This window comes from Myotis davidii, unplaced genomic scaffold (assembly GCF_000327345.1).
Source record: "Myotis davidii unplaced genomic scaffold, ASM32734v1 scaffold125, whole genome shotgun sequence".
NCBI classification, from domain to species: Eukaryota; Metazoa; Chordata; class Mammalia; order Chiroptera; family Vespertilionidae; genus Myotis; species Myotis davidii.
In genome coordinates, this window is record NW_006299390.1 from 461,415 (window position 1) to 481,397 (window position 19,983).

Sequence of the window (19,983 nt, forward strand, 5' to 3'; positions counted from 1 at the left end):
TTGTAAAGAAATAATGAGGAAATTTATGAGGTGTTGGTAAATAAAGGCTAATATAAAACACACTAAGTGGAATTAATAATGCCAGGAGAAGTCTCAGCGTTCACGCCATGTCCTTTTCCTTCTTCAACACATGAAGAAAGAGAGAAAAATGACACTTTGCTTCTTCCCGCAAGCCAAAGGTTTTAATATAAAAATTGAATTGAAAGGATAGTTGGCTACTGACTGAAGTTCTCTCACTTCTGGATTTATGCCCTTCTCTGGTCACGATCAACTGTGATATTGAACCTCACACTGGCCCTGACTATTCTAAGTTTGAACCTGACTGAGGATTCCTCATGTCCCCCCCATCCCCACCCCCCAGCTTTGGGCCTTATGTGCTTAAATCAATGTAGACTGACTCACTCATGATGGCTCCTCTTCAACACGGTGCCACTTTTGCTTTATAGCTGTCTAGACTCCCATGCCAGCGTTTGTCCCACATCTCCTCTCAGAAGGAATCCCCTCCGTCACGGCTGATTACATAGAACCAGGGTTCTCACCCAAGCATTTTAGAGAGGAAAAGGAGATCTCCTTCCTGGAAAGGGTGAGGAGCCCCTGACAGAGCCTGGGATGTGGCTGCCCGCTCAGCAGCAAGCCCTGCCCCAGCCGCTCCCCGGAAGGTAAGCTGCCCGCCGTTCACGGCAGCCCAGCCGCTGCGCTGTGGAGCTGTGCTGTCCAGTATCGGGGCCCTGGCCACATTGCTCCTGAGCACGTCACATGGCTAATTCAAACTGAGATGTGCTAGACGTAGAAAACCATCCCAGATTTCTAACACTCAGTTTGGGGGGAAAATGTGTGACAAAACATTGCTAATTTTTGAAATATTGATGGCATGTTCAAATGAGAATATTTTTTATTTATTGGGTCAAATATATTAAAATAATTGCATCTGCTGAAATGTGGCTGCCAGAAAAATTTAAATGACACCAGCGACTCATATTTCTGTCGGACGGCGCACTTTAGCGAGATCAGAGCTTCCATCGGGTCCAGACTAGGGCCAGTCCTCCGTGTCCATGATGAGGTGATGGCAACGAATAGCCTCCGTGCAAAGTCCTCGCCAGGACAGCTCCGTCTTCTCAGCTACAGAGGAGCCCACAGATCCTCACCCCAAAGGAAGGCTCTAAGCTGTGTTTTATGCTGACTGACAATAAAACTGGTGCAAATGATTGTTAGCAGCTATTGGAAGGACAGGGTGTGTCGATTGTACCATGCCCTGGCTTGCTAGCTCACACTGTGTGTAGTCAAGATGTGAGTTCAAGGACATGAGCCCCGTTGTTCCACCTATGGGAACTGTCCCGGAACTCCTTTGGTGGTATGTAATACTGCCACACAGTGGCCATGGGCATGGATGTGGGCATGGTCCTGGTAAATCCCATATTGCTCTCCCATAGACCTTCTCCTGGGCATGGAATGACATGGAAACCACTCCAACAGACTAGGAAAGAGAGTTGATCACCAATCATAGGCTTTCAAAGGGTTTTATTACAGACAAGCCACAGTGAGGGGTTAACATGACAAACAGGGGTCTCTCAAAATCACTGATTTTCTCCTTTCTGCATTTTTCTTTAGGTCTTGATCATGTCAGCATCAGGTTGGACCTAGAGGCATTGTTTCAGTTCAGCCACCTTATTCTGACCTTTAAGGTACAGATGTGTAGGTCTGCTGCCCCTTTTATCTACTTACCAAATGCTGGGCTTGCCTGAAAGTTTGCTTCCCCGCTTCCTTGCAGAGAGCGAAAAGCTGTGTATACCTGGACTCCAGCTTTGTCATGGGGGTTTTTGTTCTTGAATCAAAATGCCACTGCTCGTTAATTAGTAACTCACATGGCCAACGACAGCAACAAAAGTCTTAGAAGATATAGCACGAAGAAAAATGTCAAGCACTAGGGGATAGAGACCACAGAACACGAAAGGCACTTGCAGGCAAAAAGGGCAAGAACTGGAAATTACTTAAGGAAATATGGAAAGATTGTGATCAAAAAAGGAAGAAAAATTAAAGGGTCTTTGTTGAGGTTGCTGAGGTACCAGAGAAAATCCTGTGCTATAGTCATTCTTTTTTTTTTTTAAATATATTTTATTGATTTTTTACAGAGAGGACTGGCCGGTGTGGCTCAGTTGGTTGAGCATCGTCCATGCACCAAGAGGTTGCAGGATCAATTCCGGGTTTGGGGCACATGCCCAGGTTGTGGGCTCGATCCCCAGTAGGGGTCATTCTTTAATCATACATCAAAATTCGAATTTTGATGTCAGGCCTGGTGCTAAGTTGTTGTTATAAAAAATTGAATATAAAATAAAAATTTGTTTTTTAAAAAAACATTAGCCTTTGCCCCCAAAGAGCTCACAATCTAGTCATGGATACAAATTTATATATTTATATATAAAGCACATATATAAATTTAAAATCATAATACGGGGTGATAAGTGCATAGACATATTAGAATGGTGGAGTAGTTCATTGACAACACTAAATCTGCCCTGGGGGGCCCAGATAAGCGTCATGGTAGATTTTCAAGGATATAAGGGTTTGCCAGAGGAAAAGCATCCTAGCCACTGCCCACCCCCCGCCCCCAAAAAGAAAAAAACATGCAAAATGCTGTATAAAATGTCCATTATATTAGCTTTTTAAAAATTAATATGCCATCTTTCTCCAATTAATAAATCACATGGCCATAAACATTTTTAAATGGAATTAGATCTTACGGCAAAATATGTGTTCATAAATACTTGCCCACTTTTGGAAAGAGACGTGGTATGTTCACTGTATAAAGATTTTAAGGGATACAAATAAAGTTTGAAAACAGAATTAGAAAATATAAATGTTTACTGTGAAGCGGTAATTAAATCTCCCGTTATAAAGTATTACAAGTTTAACTCGTTTTTCCATAGACTTTTCGGCCTGCTGCAATGTTAGTTGAACGTTCCACAGACTATGGACACACCTGGAAAGCGTTTAAATATTTTGCAAAAGACTGTGCTACTTCCTTTCCCAGCATCACATCTGGCCAGGCCCAGGGCGTGGGAGACCTTGTTTGTGACTCTAAATATTCGGATATTGAACCCTCAACTGGCGGCGAGGTAGCATTTCCTTTCTTGGATTCCTTTGCTGTAAATAAGCCCGTTGTGGTTGTTGTGAATGTGGTTGATTTAGATGAGAGCAGTGCTGGCTGAAAAATAACTTGAGCTGTTGGGTTTTAAGAATAACAGTTTAAATTGAAATGAGTCCTGAATCCATCTCACATTCAGATAGATAATAAATACCTTCTAAGAAACAGTCCTGCACAGCGTCCAGCTGAAGGTGAGCGGGGACCAGCATCCAGGCCGGGCACCGGGGCCTGGGGGATGCAGCGGGAGGAGCATCTGTTTCGAACCCTTGCAAGGGAGCGTGTAGGCGAGTGCAGCACTGGACTAGTTGTCTCATCTCATCTTAATCTACAAACCACCACGCAGGTGGAATCTCCCCCTGAACAACGCTGATAACTGGCAGAGGGTCAGGGTGGGAGTGGGGTTGGCAGGTATTATGTATCAGGTGTCGTAGAAAGAATTGGTGGTCGGCAGTCGCTCCAGAATTCCCTGCCAAATCCAAATTGGTCATGACTGGCTGAGCTGTGACCCCATCACTCCACCCCAACCCAGAACAGGAGCCCTTCTTGCGAATGGTGTCACAAAGGCTCACCGACGACTGTAACTTCATTTTCCTTCTTGGTACTTTTACATATTCATATGAAAACCCAATGACAGCCTGTATCCTGTGCTAGTTGGGAGGCAATGGCTCGGCCTGCGGGTAAGATCAGGATCTCTTATACACGAGCATACCCTTTAACAATCAAGTTCTTGGGTGAAATACTTACCTTTGCCTACATTTGTTTTACAGGTTGTTTTTAAAGCTTTGGATCCCAGCTTTGAAATAGAAAACCCCTACAGTCCCCACATCCAGGGTATGAATTGCTTTATATTTTTCACATCCGTTACTTTTCTAAAAATCTCATGTTAGAAGCGTCCTTGTCATTACATTTCTAGAGGACATTAAGGGGATGTCAGTCAAGAAGGGCGCCTTGAACCGATACAACCTAAAGGCACTTTGGTTCGTTGTTTTTATTACGATTTTCCTTTCTCTAGACCTTGTTACGTTAACAAACCTGAGGATAAACTTCACCAAGCTCCACACCCTTGGGGATACTTTGCTTGGACGGAGGCACAATGACTCCCTGGATAAGTACTACTATGCTGTCTACGAGATGGTGGTCCGCGGCAGCTGCTTCTGCAATGGCCACGCTAGCGAATGCGGCCCGATGCAGACGGTGCCGGGGGATGTGTCCAGCCCTCCGGGCATGGTGAGTCCCGCAGCCAGGAGACCAGCTGGCTCCCCTCCCCTTCTGTCCTGTCCTGGTGCTCCACGTAGATCGGACTTGCCACCTGGGGACCCACACAGCGCCAGCCTTGTGTCGGGGCAGGTCTGGTTCAGCCTGGTGGATTCTGCCAGCCTGGCAAAGCCTGGTGGATTCTGCCGCTCACGGGCATTGTTGAACTCATGACCAGCATGTCTAACTATGACTTTAAGGTAGCCCATCTTGCTCTCTCTTTGCTATTTGTTTTTTTAGGGAATGGAGATTTGGTGAGGAGGACCCATAAGTTCACATGCGTTCCCCTCACACAAACTTATGGATGGTCTACTGTAGCCCAGGCCGTGGTGTTTGAATAATAGCTGCTATTGTAAGGATGGTCACCCCAAGCAGCAACCTTACACTGTGATGACTGTGTCCTCCTAGTGCCGATCTCTCCCCTTCTTGGGACTGGTCTGAGGGAGTGATGTAGTAGGAGAATTGTATTGTCATGCAGAGTCCTGGGGTGAATCTACTAAATAATTTAAACTATTCATGACCAGACCAGGCATCAGACAAGGCTTGAGGGTGAGGCTATTATTGTACCTTCTTACTCAGCTCTCTCCATGTTTCAGTGGAAATAGAACTTCTCCCTTTGAACTTGGTCATTTAGGGCATTTTATGGAGAATCACACACCTTTCTCCGGTTTCTTTCTGTTTTCTAATTTCCTCTACACACACACACGTGTACACACACACACACACACACACACACACACACACACATATCATCCTACCCCTCATCTTGCTGAGGGCTGCAATGTGCTGCCCTGACACTAGCATTCAGAAATACCAAAAAATTTATTGTAAATGTTTACCAAACATCTTAAATTTTTTAATTGTAAAAGTTATTGCATCTAAATAAAAAAAGATAGTATAGGTTGGTATTGTAACCATCATATGGGAAACTAAACTTCAAAGAGGCCCATGGCCTAATATTTCATTTTCCATTTAAAGAACTGCAGTATTGTCTGACCAGTGTTTCTCAGTGGTTAAGCATCGACCTATGACCCTGGAGGTCATGGTTTGATTCCCAGTCAGGGCACATGGCTGTGTTATAGGCTCGATCCACAGTGTGGGGCAGGCAGGAGGCAGCTGATTAATGATTCTCTCTCATCATTAATGTTTCTATCTCTCGCTCCTTCTCCCTTCCTCTCTGGAATCAATAAAAGTATATTTTAAAAAAATAATAATAAAGAACTGCAGCATCCTCAAAGATGAGCCCTCCTTTAACACTGCTTGCTTGTCACACAATGCAGGTCCATGGCCGGTGTGTCTGCCAGCACAATACAGCTGGCACGAACTGCGAGCGGTGCCAGGACTTCTTCCAGGATGCGCCGTGGAGGCCAGCCGCGGGCCCCCAGGACAGCACTTGCAGAGGTGAGTGGGGAAGAGCCCTCAGCACAGACTGAGGACATTTTTTTGTTCGTTTGGAAGGTGGTGAACTGGGGCTCCCAGCTCCAGCTGCACGATCTGCTGATGTCTCCCGTTATCTCACCTGGAAAAATCACTGCTGTATCAAACCTTCACACCAAAAATTAACATGAATTTGAAAAATGAAACAATGTGATTGTTGGGTGAGCCCTTTCCAGGGGAGGGACCAAGCCCTGTAATAATATCAGTGGGGATGGTACCCATCCAGGAATTGGGTGAGGACTAGATTCAGTACCAAGATCCCTACTATTGTCCTGAATCACCAGACATTCCATGAATGTGACCTTAAACTCAGATGTCAGATAATAGGAGAAATGAGGTCTGGGTTGAGTTTGATGGCTTATTATACGTTTTATAAAATGTTTAGGTTAATAAAGTGCACGTTTTTTTGTTATGTACTTGCTGCCTCTAAATTTTGATAAACTTCCGAACGAACTTGTGATTGCTTCTGTTCCCAGATTTGGGGGAAATAAGATTGAGCGGGGAGAAGGTCACGAGGAGAGCTCGTGGAAAAGCCCCACCCGTGCGTCACGTATACATGGCCCAGCACATGTTTATGCCATTTATGGGGGAAAACAAACACGAACCTCACAGACACTGCCACGGAGACAGACAAACTCCCCCAGGCAGACTGCCTTTCCCTGTCGCCTGGCGCCGCCCCCGGTGGGTGGCAGGCCCCCAGCCACCCTCCCAGCCTCCGGCCCCGGAGAAGGAGAGGCGGCGAGGCTCGGTTTTAACATCTATCTCCCCTGAGAAGCCCAGGGCCTACAGAACACGCGATGTAAAAAGTTCAGACTTACAAAGTAAAAGTATTCTTTACCAAACATCAATAAAAATATTGCACTTTCGGGCTTCTGGATCACCCAAAGGATTTACTTTTGTTTACTTGATTTAAAGAAACAACAACAATAACAACACACACACACACACACACACACACACACACACACACACACACACAGTTTGTAACCACACACACACACACCTAAATATTAACGTTTTGGGGACACATTTCAGAGAGTATATGCGCAGAATAAGAGTCCTGGACAGACCTTTGAGAGCACCTAGTTTAACTGTTTGTACACGTGTGCCCATAAAAGAAGGTGGAGGCTGAAGCAAGAGGAGGGGGGATGCCGGGTTCGTGTGTGGGACGCCAGGCAGGCTGCTCCCCAGACCGGTGAGCCTGGCAGTGACTCTCTCCTTCCGCAGCCTGTACCTGTAACGGCCACGCGGACCGCTGTCACTTCGACATGAGCGTGTACCTGGCGAGCGGCGGGGCCAGCGGGGGCGTGTGCGAGGACTGCCAGCACCACACCGAGGGCCAGCACTGCCATCGCTGCCGGCCCCTTTTCTACAGGGACCCCCTCAAGGCCGTCTCGGACCCGTACGCGTGCCTGCGTGAGTCCCCAGCCTCTGACCGCTCGCTCCCTTCCCACTGGTTTGAGCGAATGCTGATGGAGCAGGCCTCATTTGGCTTAGCAGCACCTCCACACGGCCCTCTTAGGGGCAGTGCGAGTTTGCAAAACCACTTTCACGCTAAGAGCGTTTCTTTCTCTTCGCAAATTGGGCCAGATACCTGGGGTCCCCCGTGGTAGTCTTGCAGCAGTGGCTTATACTAGAGAATCAGGAAACTTCTGGATTCAACCAGGAGGCGGCAGATGGTTTCAGAGGATGCCTGGACACCTGGACTCTCCCGGAGGTCAGCCCCAGCAAGGAGCTGGCTGCTGACATTAGCTACATTTGACTGCTGTAGGCCATTCAACTATGTTGTTAAGATGCATGAGCTAACTATTACTACCTTTTTAAAAATATATATTTTATTGATTTGTTTACAGAGAGGAAGGAAGAGAGATAGAGAGCTAGAAACATCGATGAGAGAGAAACATCAATCAGCTGCCTCCTGCGCACCCCCCCTCCCCCCACCAGGGATGTGCCCGCAACCAAGGTACATGCCCTTGACCAGAATCGAACCTGGGACCCTTCAGTCCACAGCCGACGCTCTATCCCCTGAGCCAAACCGGTTACGGCCCTGGCTTCTTTTTTTAACCTTAACATTTTTTTCCTTTTATATCTAATCTCAACTTTGAAAAATAACATATTTCAAATATATACAAAATAACAGAATAATATAGTAAACACCCTTATAACCACCAGCAACTTTGTCAAAACAGAATGCCTTACCCTATCATCTTCAAGACTTTAATAAAACAGGACAGGTACTAGTGATGTCCTAGGTGCACATCTGTCCCACTATGTTTGGTAGTTATCACCATACTATTTTCACATATGTTTTATCTACAAACTATATATATATATATATAATGCATATTTTCAAGCTTTAGATAAATGATATTATGTTGTGTGTATCCTTGAGTATTTCATTAAACACTATATGTTTAAGATTTTTCCTTATCAGGTGGCCCTAGTTTTCCAATTTTAATTTCTGTGGCCTTATCAGGTGGCCCTAGTTTTCCAATTTTAATTCCTTCCTTCCTATAAATGCAACAAAATCTATTTGTCCATTTTTCTTCTGATGCTGCAATAACCATATACATGGCCTTGTGCTCATGCACAAAGACTGTCCTTAAGAGTCATACCCAGGAGTAGAGTTACTTGGACATAATATGAACTCTTTCAAATTAATTAGATAATGCTGATTGTCCCCTAAGAGGGTATACCAATTAACAGCCCAACCAACAGTGTATGAGAGTGCATGTCGCTCTACATTCTGGCCAACACTTGGTTTGATCACACTTTAATTTGTGCTACTCAAATAGTATCTCACCAGTACTTTAATTTACATTTCCTTGCAGGAATGAGACTAGAGTGATGCAAACAAAGCACCTAGGCCCCCAAATTTAAGGAAGCACCATTCTCAGAGTCATGTAAGCATAGGGTTGCCACTTGCACTAACCTGACAGTGAGTGCCTCCTTAAATGTTGTGCCCTGGGCACCTTGCTTTCCTCTCTCTAATACCAGCACTGCTCTCAATTATTGCATAGATAAATACTCCAACCTGATTTCAAACACACAGTGCCAGTTACAGATAACTCTACTGTAAACTAACAAGTTAGCCCACTATTATTTCATGGATGCTGGTGGAGGACATGAAACTCCTGGGTCAAAGACAAAGGACTTTATTACTCACAGCACAGCAAGCAACAAGATGCTTGTGTTGGTCTGAGTTCCCAAGTCCCCAAGCCCCAATTCCCATGGGGCAACTCAAAGGATATCAGATGGTTCCTGTACACCTAATGGGTTTACCTCATAGCCACGGAACACTGGGAGAGGATGCATTGCTTTTATAGCAGTGGAAGCAAACTCATTCTTTGGGAGGAAAGGTTTCTTCGTTCCTCAAGGTAGCTGGCTGCAAACACAATCTTGAGCTATGGCCTGGCTAAAGAGCAGTTGGGCCTTGTGTTGTTGGCACACTCAGCAAAAATGTTCAGGTGCCCAGTACCCAGAAATCCTGCTTCTTAGGCTATCTCATCAATAGGATGTTGTATTGGATGGGGGACTTGCTATGAAACTACAATTTCAAACTTTATTAATCACAATACCTACAATGAAGTCTTAGACAAAAGTAATTCAGTAGCTACCTGAATACATACAATATTCTAGATTTCAAACTTTAAACCATCTCAATGTATAAAAAGTAGACATGATGTTTTTTTCTCAGATTACTTAGTAAGTACCTAACTGCATGAAATTTTACCTTACATGGCCTGTTTAAAATTGATACAAAGAACTGGATTCTCAGGAAATACATTTTTTAAAATCTCTGTCCTAAGTACCCTACATTTTTTTTTACCAGAATCTGTAATTACACACACACACACACACACACACACACACCTACCTTAAAAGAAAATGAAATTGCTCTCCTAGGTACAATCAGTAAAATATAATGATTTGAAACAGGTAATCCAAGAGTATGGAAAGAGATTGGGAATAACTAAACCAAGTGTTTTGAACACATTGAACAAAGTCTTGTTCCTTCAGAACCATATCAACTAGATGGTGCTTTTAAAGGAAACCGAGGGAAGAAAACGAGTCCCCTGATATGAAATTAAAAAGCCGCGCTTTGTAAATAAGTTGTTTCTCGAGGAAAGGCAGACGAGGAGCTTGTAAAAACTGCCATCATGAGACTCCCAGCTTCTCCCACTTTACCTAAACACATGTTTATGTGTGTGCGTGTGTGTCTGTGCAAATGACGTGTTTTAAGACTGACTAGCAGCAATCTCATATAAATTTTCTCTAAGTTGTTTTTGTTTGACTCTAAATATTTACATAATCTGACTCCACGCATAAGAGTTGACTAATTTTAAGTCTTCCATGATTAAAACACAGTCAAATGTGATACAGGGAAAAAAAACACACACAAAGATTTGGTAGACTCAGCCACTGATAATAAAAGTTTGTTAGAGTTAAGTTGTGTAACACCAAGTTTATGGAAATTCTATCTTAAGGGCCCTGACATAGGGTTATTTCAAAGTAAAGTTACTACCCTCTCACCCACATCCCCCAAAGGCTGCTTCTGCACATAATTAAATTATACTCTGGAACTCAGCGCTGACCCCTTGGAGAGTCTCCCAAATAAAGCTGAGCCTCTTCCTTTTGGCTACTTCTAAAATGAATCCAGTTTGTTCCTTCCTTTCTAGAAGCAACTGGCTTTAATTACAAAAGAATTGTGGTTTTTCCAAACTAAACAGAACCCAATGCTGTTTTTCCATAGTAAGATTTTCTCACCAGTCACAATACAATAGCAAACAATTGAAATCCAAAGATTCTGTCAGAAAACCAACTGATTGCTTCAATGACGCCACGCAACGGGTTTGACTAGATGTTATCACTATGACCTAAATGGTAGTTATGTAAACATAGCCTTAGACCTGAGGGTGTTATTTTTATTAATCTAAAGCAAACATGTATAAATGTGAATAGAATTGGTCCTTAGAATCAGGATATTTATTTAAAAAAATTTTTTTTTGCATTTCTTAAAAGTGGAATTCCTTGAAAACACAGCACCACAAAGATACAAGAGACCGTGGTGGTCATCTGATGTCTCCAACTTGTCCTCTAAACCAAACACCTCTGCCTGGGCCCCTCTGCTAATGAGGAGGTCACTGCTCTCTTGGGCAGGCCTAACCATTAGTTCTTTCTTATACTCAGTTAGGCTCTCCCTTTTGTAACTTCCACCCTCTGGAATCATTCACACTATCAGCATCCTTTATCCTGTGACATTCCTTCCTTCAGTTCAACTGCCTGGGGGAAAAAGCAGGGAAGGGGAAGTTGTACATTAGTTGCTCCTTCGCTACAGGTGACGGTTTATCTCATTTTGCAGAATTTCTTCCAGGTTTTGCCCCACTAGCAGGCATCCCACAAGAAAACAGGATATGAACATTTCTTGCTCTTGCCCTTTGTTTCTTGTAGGTGCTCCTCCCAGGAGCAATTCAGTGGGACAGTATTGTACAACCACCACCTCTGCTCCAAAACATTTTAAGATCCCCAAAGTAATCAATCTTTTTTTAATGTTCAGTTCTCACAATAGCCATCTTCCTCTGGTCCTCTTACTTTAGAATCACTTAAAAGTCTTTTTTTTTTTAATGTATGGAATTTTTCAACATTTTCCAAGACCAGAGATCTAAGAGATATTTCTGAGCAGCGCTTATCCACTTGTCTAATTATTTAAACATATGTAATGACTTTAAAAAGTAAAATAGTTATATCATGGGTAAAATGCTATGCTTACGTTTCAGGCGTCCCACAATTTGCCGTTAACTGAGAGAATGCATGTCTGTGTCCCCAGCTTGTGAATGTGACCCAGATGGGACCATATCGGGTGGCATTTGTGAGAGCCACTCCGATCCTGCCTTGGGATCTTTGGCTGGCCAGTGCCTGTGCAAGGAGAATGTGGAAGGAGCCAAGTGCGACCAGTGCAAGCCCAGCCACTACGGACTGAGCGCCACTGACCCCCTGGGCTGTCAGCGTAAGTCGACAGCTGCTGGGAAACCAGTCTGGGTGTTTTAAAGCCTGGGGCTGCCTGTCAGCTCTAAAATCTGGTCATTGCAGTGTGGTGGTTGCCAGAGGGAAGAGGGTAGGAGATGAAGGGGGTCCTAATAAATGGTGATGGGAAATTTGACTTTGGGTGGTAGGCACACGGTGCAATATTCAGATCCTGTAACAGAAAGCCACACCTGAAACCTGTATGGTTATATTAACCAATGTCACCTCAAGACATTTAAATTTTTAAAAAAGAAAGAAATTAAAATTCGATCATTGTAAATACCTAAGAGTCCTGCCAGCCTCTCAGGCGTTTTTTTGTTTTGTTTTGTCTTTTGTTTGCTTGTTTTGGGCTACCATAGTTCTTTTATGCCTTTTCCCTTTTTATTAAGTTTACTGGGGTGACACTGGTTAACAAAATTATACAGGTTTCAGGTGCACAGTTCTGCAGCACATCATCTGTGCGCTGTATTGTGTGTTCACTGCCCCAAATCAGGTCTTGATTCATCATCATTTATCCCCCCATACCCTCCTCCACCTTCTCCAAACCCCTTTCCCCCCAGAAATCACCACATTGTGTCCATAGCCTCTCAGACTTTAAAAGTGACACAAAAACTCCCATGAATTTTATTCAGTTTTTGGTGGTTTTCCGAGTTTGTCATAAGGGACCAGCAGGGGGTGCTCACATTTTTTCTGCTGGAGCAAACAGTGGAAAATGCCAGGAATTTAATGCCAAGTTGTGAAACCTTTAGAAAAACAGCCTCCATTAGGACCCTCCTACACAGATTTGTTAAATCACATTATGGGTTTCTGTAAAGACTGATGACTTCTTGAGCAATTTTCATATGATGGTTTCTTTTGATTTTTTTACAAATATATTTTATTGACTTTTATAGAGAGGAAGAGAGAGGAATAGAGAGTTAGAAACATCAATGAGAGAGAAACATCGATCAGCTGCCTCCTGCACACCCTCCTACTGGGGATGTGCCCGCAACCAAGGTACATGCCCTTGACTGGAATCGAATCTGGGACCTTTCAATCCGCAGGCCGGTGCTCTATCCACTGAGCCAAACCGGTTAGGGCTCTTTTGATTTTTTAAAATTACTTTTCCCTTTTCTTCTCACGTCCCTCCTAGTATTTTTATGTTCTCTGACAAAGAAAAGAAAAAAATTAAAAAGCCAGGAGAGGAGCTACAGGGAAATAGAAAGAACCTCAGAGTTTTCTGGGGCCAAATGAAGAGACCCTTGGCTTTAGGATCACACATATGTACAGCTGCCTGGGGTCTCAAACAGCCGTAGCATCTTCAGGGAATCCAGGTAAATAAGGTCCCTTCTGTCATAGCATCACACTCTACGTTTTTCCCACATAAAGAACTGTATATTATTTGTATATTTTGAGAGCAGCTTGCTGAATCTTAGTGTGATAAAATTTTCTTCTTGAATTTAATAGCAAAGTTCAATTTCAGGAGAATGAATTACATAGTCAAACCAATTTCCCATTACACTTTGCAGAACTCCAGACATTTCCCCTAGCTCACTGACTGACTCTACGCCCTCAGAGAATAGGCCAAATAGTGGTTTTTGTCTTGTTTTTATTTTGTAACAGCTTTAGTGGGGTATAATTCACGTACCATGCAATTCACCTTTTAAAGTGTACAGTTCAATGACTTAGTATATTCAGAATTGTGTAAACATCACTACAATCAATTTTAGAATGTTTTCATTATCCCGGAATGAAACCCCATACCCTTCTTCTGGCTATATACCCCAAAGATTGAAAGCACGGTCTGGAAGAGATATTTGCACTCATATTCATAGCAGCATTGTTCACAATGACCAAAAGGAGGACGCAACTCAATGTGCGTCCACGAATGAGTGATAAACAAATGTGGTGTGTACTACGATGGAATATTATTCAGCCTTAGAAAGGAAGGAAATGGGCGCATGCTGCAACATGAATGAACCTTGAATACATCATGCTAAATGAAATCAGCCAAATAAAAAAGGACAAATATTTTATAATTCCACTTACATGAAGTACCTAGACTAGTCAAATCTATACAAACAGAATATAGAATGATGATTGCCAAGTGCTGGCGGGGGGCGGGGGAGCGGGCGGGGATGAGGAGAGATGGTGTTTAATGGGTAGAGAGCTTCAGTGTTGGAAGGTGAAGAGTTCTGGAGACTGGTTGCGCAGCAATGTGAGTGTACTAACCCTACTGAACTGTAAAATGGTAAAGGTGGTCAATTGTATGTTAAATGTATTCTCGCACACAAAAAAGAAAAGAAAACCCACGTTCTTTATCTACTTCAGTGGCAAAGATGGTAATTTTTAAAAAATATATTTTTATTGATTTCAGAGAGGAAGGGAGAGGGAGGGAGAGAGAGGTAGAAACATCAATGATGAGAGAGAATCATTGATTGGCTGCCTTCTGCACACCCCCTACTGGGAATCAAGCCTGCAACCTGCAACCTCGGCATGAGCCCTTGACCAGAATCGAACCCAGTCCATAGGCTGACGCTCTATCCATTGAGTCAAACCAACTAGTGCAAGATGGTAAATTTATGTTAAATGTATTCTGCCACAAAAAATTTAAACAACCCATACTCTTTATCTACTACCACCCTATTATCCCATTCCCCCAGCCCTCAGTAACACTAATCAACTTTCTGTTTCTACTTATTTGTCTATTGTGAACATTCCATAAACTGGAATCCTATAATTTGTGGTCTTTTAGGACTGGCTTCTTTCGCTTAGCAGGGTTTGTAAAGTTCATCCATGTTATACCATGAATGAGTACTTCACTTCTTTTTATTGCTGGATAATATTTCATTGTATGAATATATCACACTTCATTTATCCATTCATCAGTTGATGAACCTTGGGTTTGCCCATGAACACTGGTTTTTCCTGCCTGGGAAAGATATATATCTTGTTCTGGTAGCATAATTTCTTAGTCTTCATAACATAAGCAGGACTCAGAAATGTCTATGTGCAGAAGAGAAAGGGGAGAGGAGAATGAAATGTAACAAGGCAGTAAGAGAGGGAGGAAAGAGATAGGGAAACAATAGGTGCATCTGCCAGAGCGGGAGCCGTCGGTAATTACTGTGACACTCAGACACCCTTGCGTCAAATCCACGACCCAGCCAGCATCACTCAGGATAACAGTGCCAGGCACTCAGCTTGCATGACTTCCTCCACTTTCTTGTCTCCTCCTAACGGCCATCCAGTAGGTCTACACGAGGGCTCTGGGCGTGTCTGGCACTGGATCTCCTGCGCAGGGTTGTGTGCCAGACAGTCATCATGCAGCCAGGCAGACAATGAGCTTGGCAGGCCTGGCTGCTCTGTGCTCCTGTGGCCACGTGTTTTGCTCAGTGTGGGCTACTAAGGACACTTACCAACGTGGGGAAATAGAAGTGAATGATTGTGTCCCTGTGCTTTCAGCCTGCAGCTGCAACCCTTTGGGGAGCCTGCCGCTCTCGACCTGTGATGTGGACACAGGCCAGTGCCTGTGCCGGCCCTTTGCCACCGGCCCCCGCTGTGAGGAGTGCGCTGTACGTATTTGCCTATGATTTTCCTTGTAGGTCGGGATGCAGATTTCTATGCCATTGCCGAGGAGAGACTTGTTCATTGCTTTCCTTGTCCTATTGTATTTCTGTATTTACACTACAGAAATCAGCAAACACTAGGAATCGGCCCCCACCCCCACCCCCCAGGGAGCTGGTTGTTAAACTCTCACCAGCACGCCAACATTTACCAGATAGATCTGAACAGACCCAGGCACCGTGTCAATATTTTGTTGTTTTCATTTTTGTTTGTTTCATTTTTATTGCGTTTTGCTTTATTGAGCTTCACAGATGTTCCTGGCTTTTAAAATTTTATTGTTAATTATATTTGCCATTAGTTTCAGGTATACACAAAATAGTGATTAGACATTTATATCCTTTACAAAATGATCACGATTAGTACAGCAGAAGGAATATAGCTCACGTCGATAGCTTTATCCTTTGTTCACCTAAAAGTGCCAAGCAGTGGACTATTCGAGCATTTATCTGCCCCCTCCTTCAGGCTCACCAGACCGTTGGGCCTCCTCTTCTGTCTTCTGTCCCGAGTCACTTTACCACCCCTGCCCCTCCTTGCCTAAAAATACTTTGGATGAGCTCATTAGAAAAACCAGACCAGAAAAAAAAAAACAACTTGGATTTAACTGTATTGTAGATTCCTGTGGGACATAAACTCTTGGTGGTGGTTGTTTTTTCACAGACTCCACTAAACATATGAGCATGTATGTCTAAAATTAGTCAAATAAGACATTTTTACTCCATAAGCAACGTGTTATGCAATTAGGGAGTTCAAACCCCACTCGTCTCTTTGTTCTCTGATCTTGGCAGCCCATCCTGACATTTTAGAGGAAGAAAAAACAAAAACTTAACCTAGTAAAGGAACAGTGACCTTGACGTGTCTGAGGAAATGTAGCTGATAAATATGAAACATATGCCTATTAGGACATAGTTTTGTGCTAACTTGTTAAGTAATTTTACTGAAAACATATGAGGATGGAGCAGAGGAGGTGGGGAAAGAAAGCATGGAAGTAGGGATGCAGAAGGCACTGTACACAGGGCACATCATCTCCAAGCTTTACTCAGCCACGTGAGCCACACCAAGTGCGGTGACCACGTGTGGATAGCATGAAGAAGCATGCAGAGCTGTCTACCAGGATCCATGAAGACACCACGTCGGGTCCTTCCCATACCTTAGACTCAGGCTGATGTTTTTGAGGGGCAGGTTAACGGCCAGTTTGCAATTAACCCGATTGTATTTGCAGAAGGAAAATAACGGAGCAGTGGGCGCTTGTCCACTGTGACTGAGCCCATGCATCTGCCAGGTGCCCCCCATCCACATCTGTCCCGTGGTGCCCTGGACCTGTGGGGAGGCGGCCACAGGACAGCATACCCTGCCCAGAGGGAGTTTCACCACCACATCCTGAGTGAAGCAGTCCCTTTCACATTGTTTGCGCCTAAACGGAAATTTGGTCTGGGGAAACATATCAAAAGTCCTTTGCTGCATTTTGTAACAAATAATAACAACTTTGAATGTTTAAAATAAATATTTTTGAGTAAAATTGGCCATAAAATTTTGCCAAGTTAAAAAAAAAGTGTGGGTATTTAATAAACCCACTTCAAACAATAGTTCCATGCCTAGTAAGAGCTTAATTTTATCTGAGCATGCTAAATGGAGATTTGAGGGGCAAGTATTTTTCTGAGCATTCTATAGTAAATCTTACCAGATTTAAGAAATAGTTGGTTTTTCACCAGTTGTTTATACTGACTAAAGGTCAAGATGTTGCAATGATGAAAAGTCTTAAATAACAGAGCTGACTCTCTCAGGGAGAGAGATTATGCCAAAACTACTTTATTTATAAACAAGTGATTCTACTAAACGATGATATTCATATAAGAGTTCAAAATCAGTTTGATTGATTGTTTTATCCCAAAACGTTTCAGTATTGTGTAAGTGAAAACCCCTGGGGATTTTGCAGTAAGGGCATCTGTTGGTTTTATAAAAGCAGTTGCAAACAGGCTAGTTGAAGGACTTCTCTTGACTGGCCTGAACCCAGCTTGAGGCTAAATTGGTTCTGTCGGAGGAACTGTGTAGTTTCCATTGCATTTCCACTTGACCCAATACACAGACATCTCGCCTGTCCCCTGCATTTCAAGTCCTTGGAATGGGAGCTCTGTGTCCTTGAAGGTCATTACCAAGTGCACGGGCAAAAAGGGCTCCCATGTGATTGTTCAGCCTGTGTGGCCATTGGACAGGCATCAACTGAACTGTAGTGCATTCAGTGTTATAGGCCAAAGCAGCAAATATCTTCACACCGGAATCAACTGAGCACTTTCTCTTTGTAGGTCGGATACTGGGGACTGGGAAGTCATCTCCATGGGTGTTCTCCGTGTGACTGTGATTTTGGAGGCGCTTATTCTAATGCGTAAGTCGGGAAAACGAATGACAATGCTTTGTGACAATATTCCTCACTCGAAAAAAAATATCACATAAAAGCACATTTTTTTCTGATATGCTCATCGGCAAAGGTGAAGGAGTTTATTTCATGACAAGCAAAGGGCATTGAAAAGCGATGATCTCGAGACATGAACCAGAGCCCAGTTGACTTATTTTACTTGAAATATTTTTAAGGCTATGAGACCCTTCTGCCTGGGTCTCCCATGAGAAGATGGGCTAGATGCCTGCAGACATGTGATCTGACCTGCCTAAAACACTAACTTTTTACCGCCCTGTAAAGAGACCCTAAGGTCTCCTTTCCCTGGTTTTAGAGCAGAATCGGCCACTGAGGAAAGAAGTGGCTACTTGGTTTCATGGACCTGGATTGGCTGTTCCAGACCAGACTTGTAGAGCCCATGGCCTCTCCTCCCCCTCCCTAGGAAAGCGGATTGATCAATTCAAAGAATGGATCCAAACGTGGGGTACAATGTGCTCGGCACCCCCATGCCTTCATTTTCTGTGTCCCCTCCACGTTTTTTCAGACAGATTTGTTTTTCCCCAGGTGCTCTCCCAAGGATGGGCAGTGCGAATGCCGCCCGCATGTCACTGGCCGCAGCTGCACCGAACCGGCCCCCGGCTACTTCTTTGCTTCTTTGAATTACTATCTGTATGAGGCCGAGGAAGCCATGTCTCTCCAAGGACTGGCCCCTGTGGTGCGTATTACATTTCCTTTCAGTACAGGCTTCATTTGGTGGAAGTAAATGAAGTAAATACATACAGCACGCCCTTGAGATCATGGGTAAGGTTCCTGGGAAAGCGTGGTTTTGCCCACAAACGCAGATCAGAGTAGAGTTTATTCTATCATGGAACTGCAGATTAGAGAGACTCTTGAAGGCAAAGTCTGCATTTCATTGATCCATCTACCCCAGTTCTAGCCTAGACCCTGGGGCGTAAGGGCAAAGTGGGTTAAGTTGTGATAAAACAGACGTGACTTTTGCTCTTTCATCAGATAGAATGTGTTCATTGAGCATCTACTTGTCTATCTCCCCCACAACACTATGTGGATCCCATTCACCATTGTGGCACCAGTGCCTGTCACATGGGAGGAACTTGATAGATCTCTGCCGATGAATGAATGAATGAATGAATGAATGAGGTACATGAAAGCAGTGTAAACGTGCTTTCACCTCCTGAAGCTGCCCTGGGATTAGCTGTTATCATCTACTTGTCTATCTCCCCCACAACACTATGTGGATCCCATTCACCATTGTGGCACCAGTGCCTGTCACATGGGAGGAACTTGATAGATCTCTGCCGATGAATGAATGAATGAATGAATGAATGAATGAATGAATGAATAAGGTACATGAAAGCAGTGTAAACGTGCTCTCACCTCCTGAAGCTGCCCTGGGATTAGCTGTTATCATTGAAGTCAGCAATGGTCACAGGAGTGTGTGATTGCAAGTGTCACTTCATCTCCTACAAGTCACATTGAAATTCATTGGTGATAGATTAGGGAGGTGGGAGCAAGCAAAGTGGGAGAAATCTCTGGGATTGGAGAAAAAGTAAAACAAATAGACACATACTTCTTTTCCATAGGTGGGTATAGCATAGTTAACAGTTAACGATTAACACGGCAACATTAACTATGAGGGCTTCCCGTGGTTGTGCACTCCGGTGAGACTGTACCCTGAGGGGTTTGGAAAAAGAGGGTTTCTCAGACATTCCAAAGGTGTGTTGTCGTAGATGCAAAAGGACTACAGACAGGCTAAGGGAAGGTACAGATTGACCTTTGTCGGGGAAGATGCCAGCCTCGGACATGACTACCTGCCGTGACCTGCTTTTAGTTAGAAACTCTTAAGTTCAGACCATCCTCTGTGTTATTTGAGTTTGTAAGGCCGCCAGGCAGGCCTCCCCTGAACTTGTCAGGTTTAGCATGTGGCCCCTTTTTCATCCACAGGTATTTTCCCTAAAAATACTTTTCTTCAAGTCTTGTTAGGAGCACAGGTTCACACATGTAAAACGATGAGAGAAAATACAAATGAGACTCCCATGCCATTCTTCAGCATGTGACTCAAGCCATGTAAGGGATCATGGCAAAGGGAAATGTAATGTGAGGGGAAAGGTAAGGT

The 19,983-nt window shown here is 43.7% G+C and overlaps 1 protein-coding gene across 1 annotated transcript in view; it reads left to right on the forward strand.

Moving 5' to 3' along the window:
* Window positions 1-19,983, forward strand: part of LAMB4 (laminin subunit beta 4) — a 97,611-nt gene that overhangs the window by 21,141 nt on the left and 56,487 nt on the right. Inside the window, 10 exon segments of the mRNA XM_006774858.2 lie at window positions 1,609-1,682; window positions 2,925-3,113; window positions 3,910-3,973; window positions 4,155-4,369; window positions 5,677-5,797; window positions 7,061-7,249; window positions 11,661-11,840; window positions 15,299-15,408; window positions 17,761-17,840; window positions 18,414-18,564. Coding sequence (XP_006774921.1) covers window positions 1,609-1,682; window positions 2,925-3,113; window positions 3,910-3,973; window positions 4,155-4,369; window positions 5,677-5,797; window positions 7,061-7,249; window positions 11,661-11,840; window positions 15,299-15,408; window positions 17,761-17,840; window positions 18,414-18,564 — 1,373 coding nt within the window.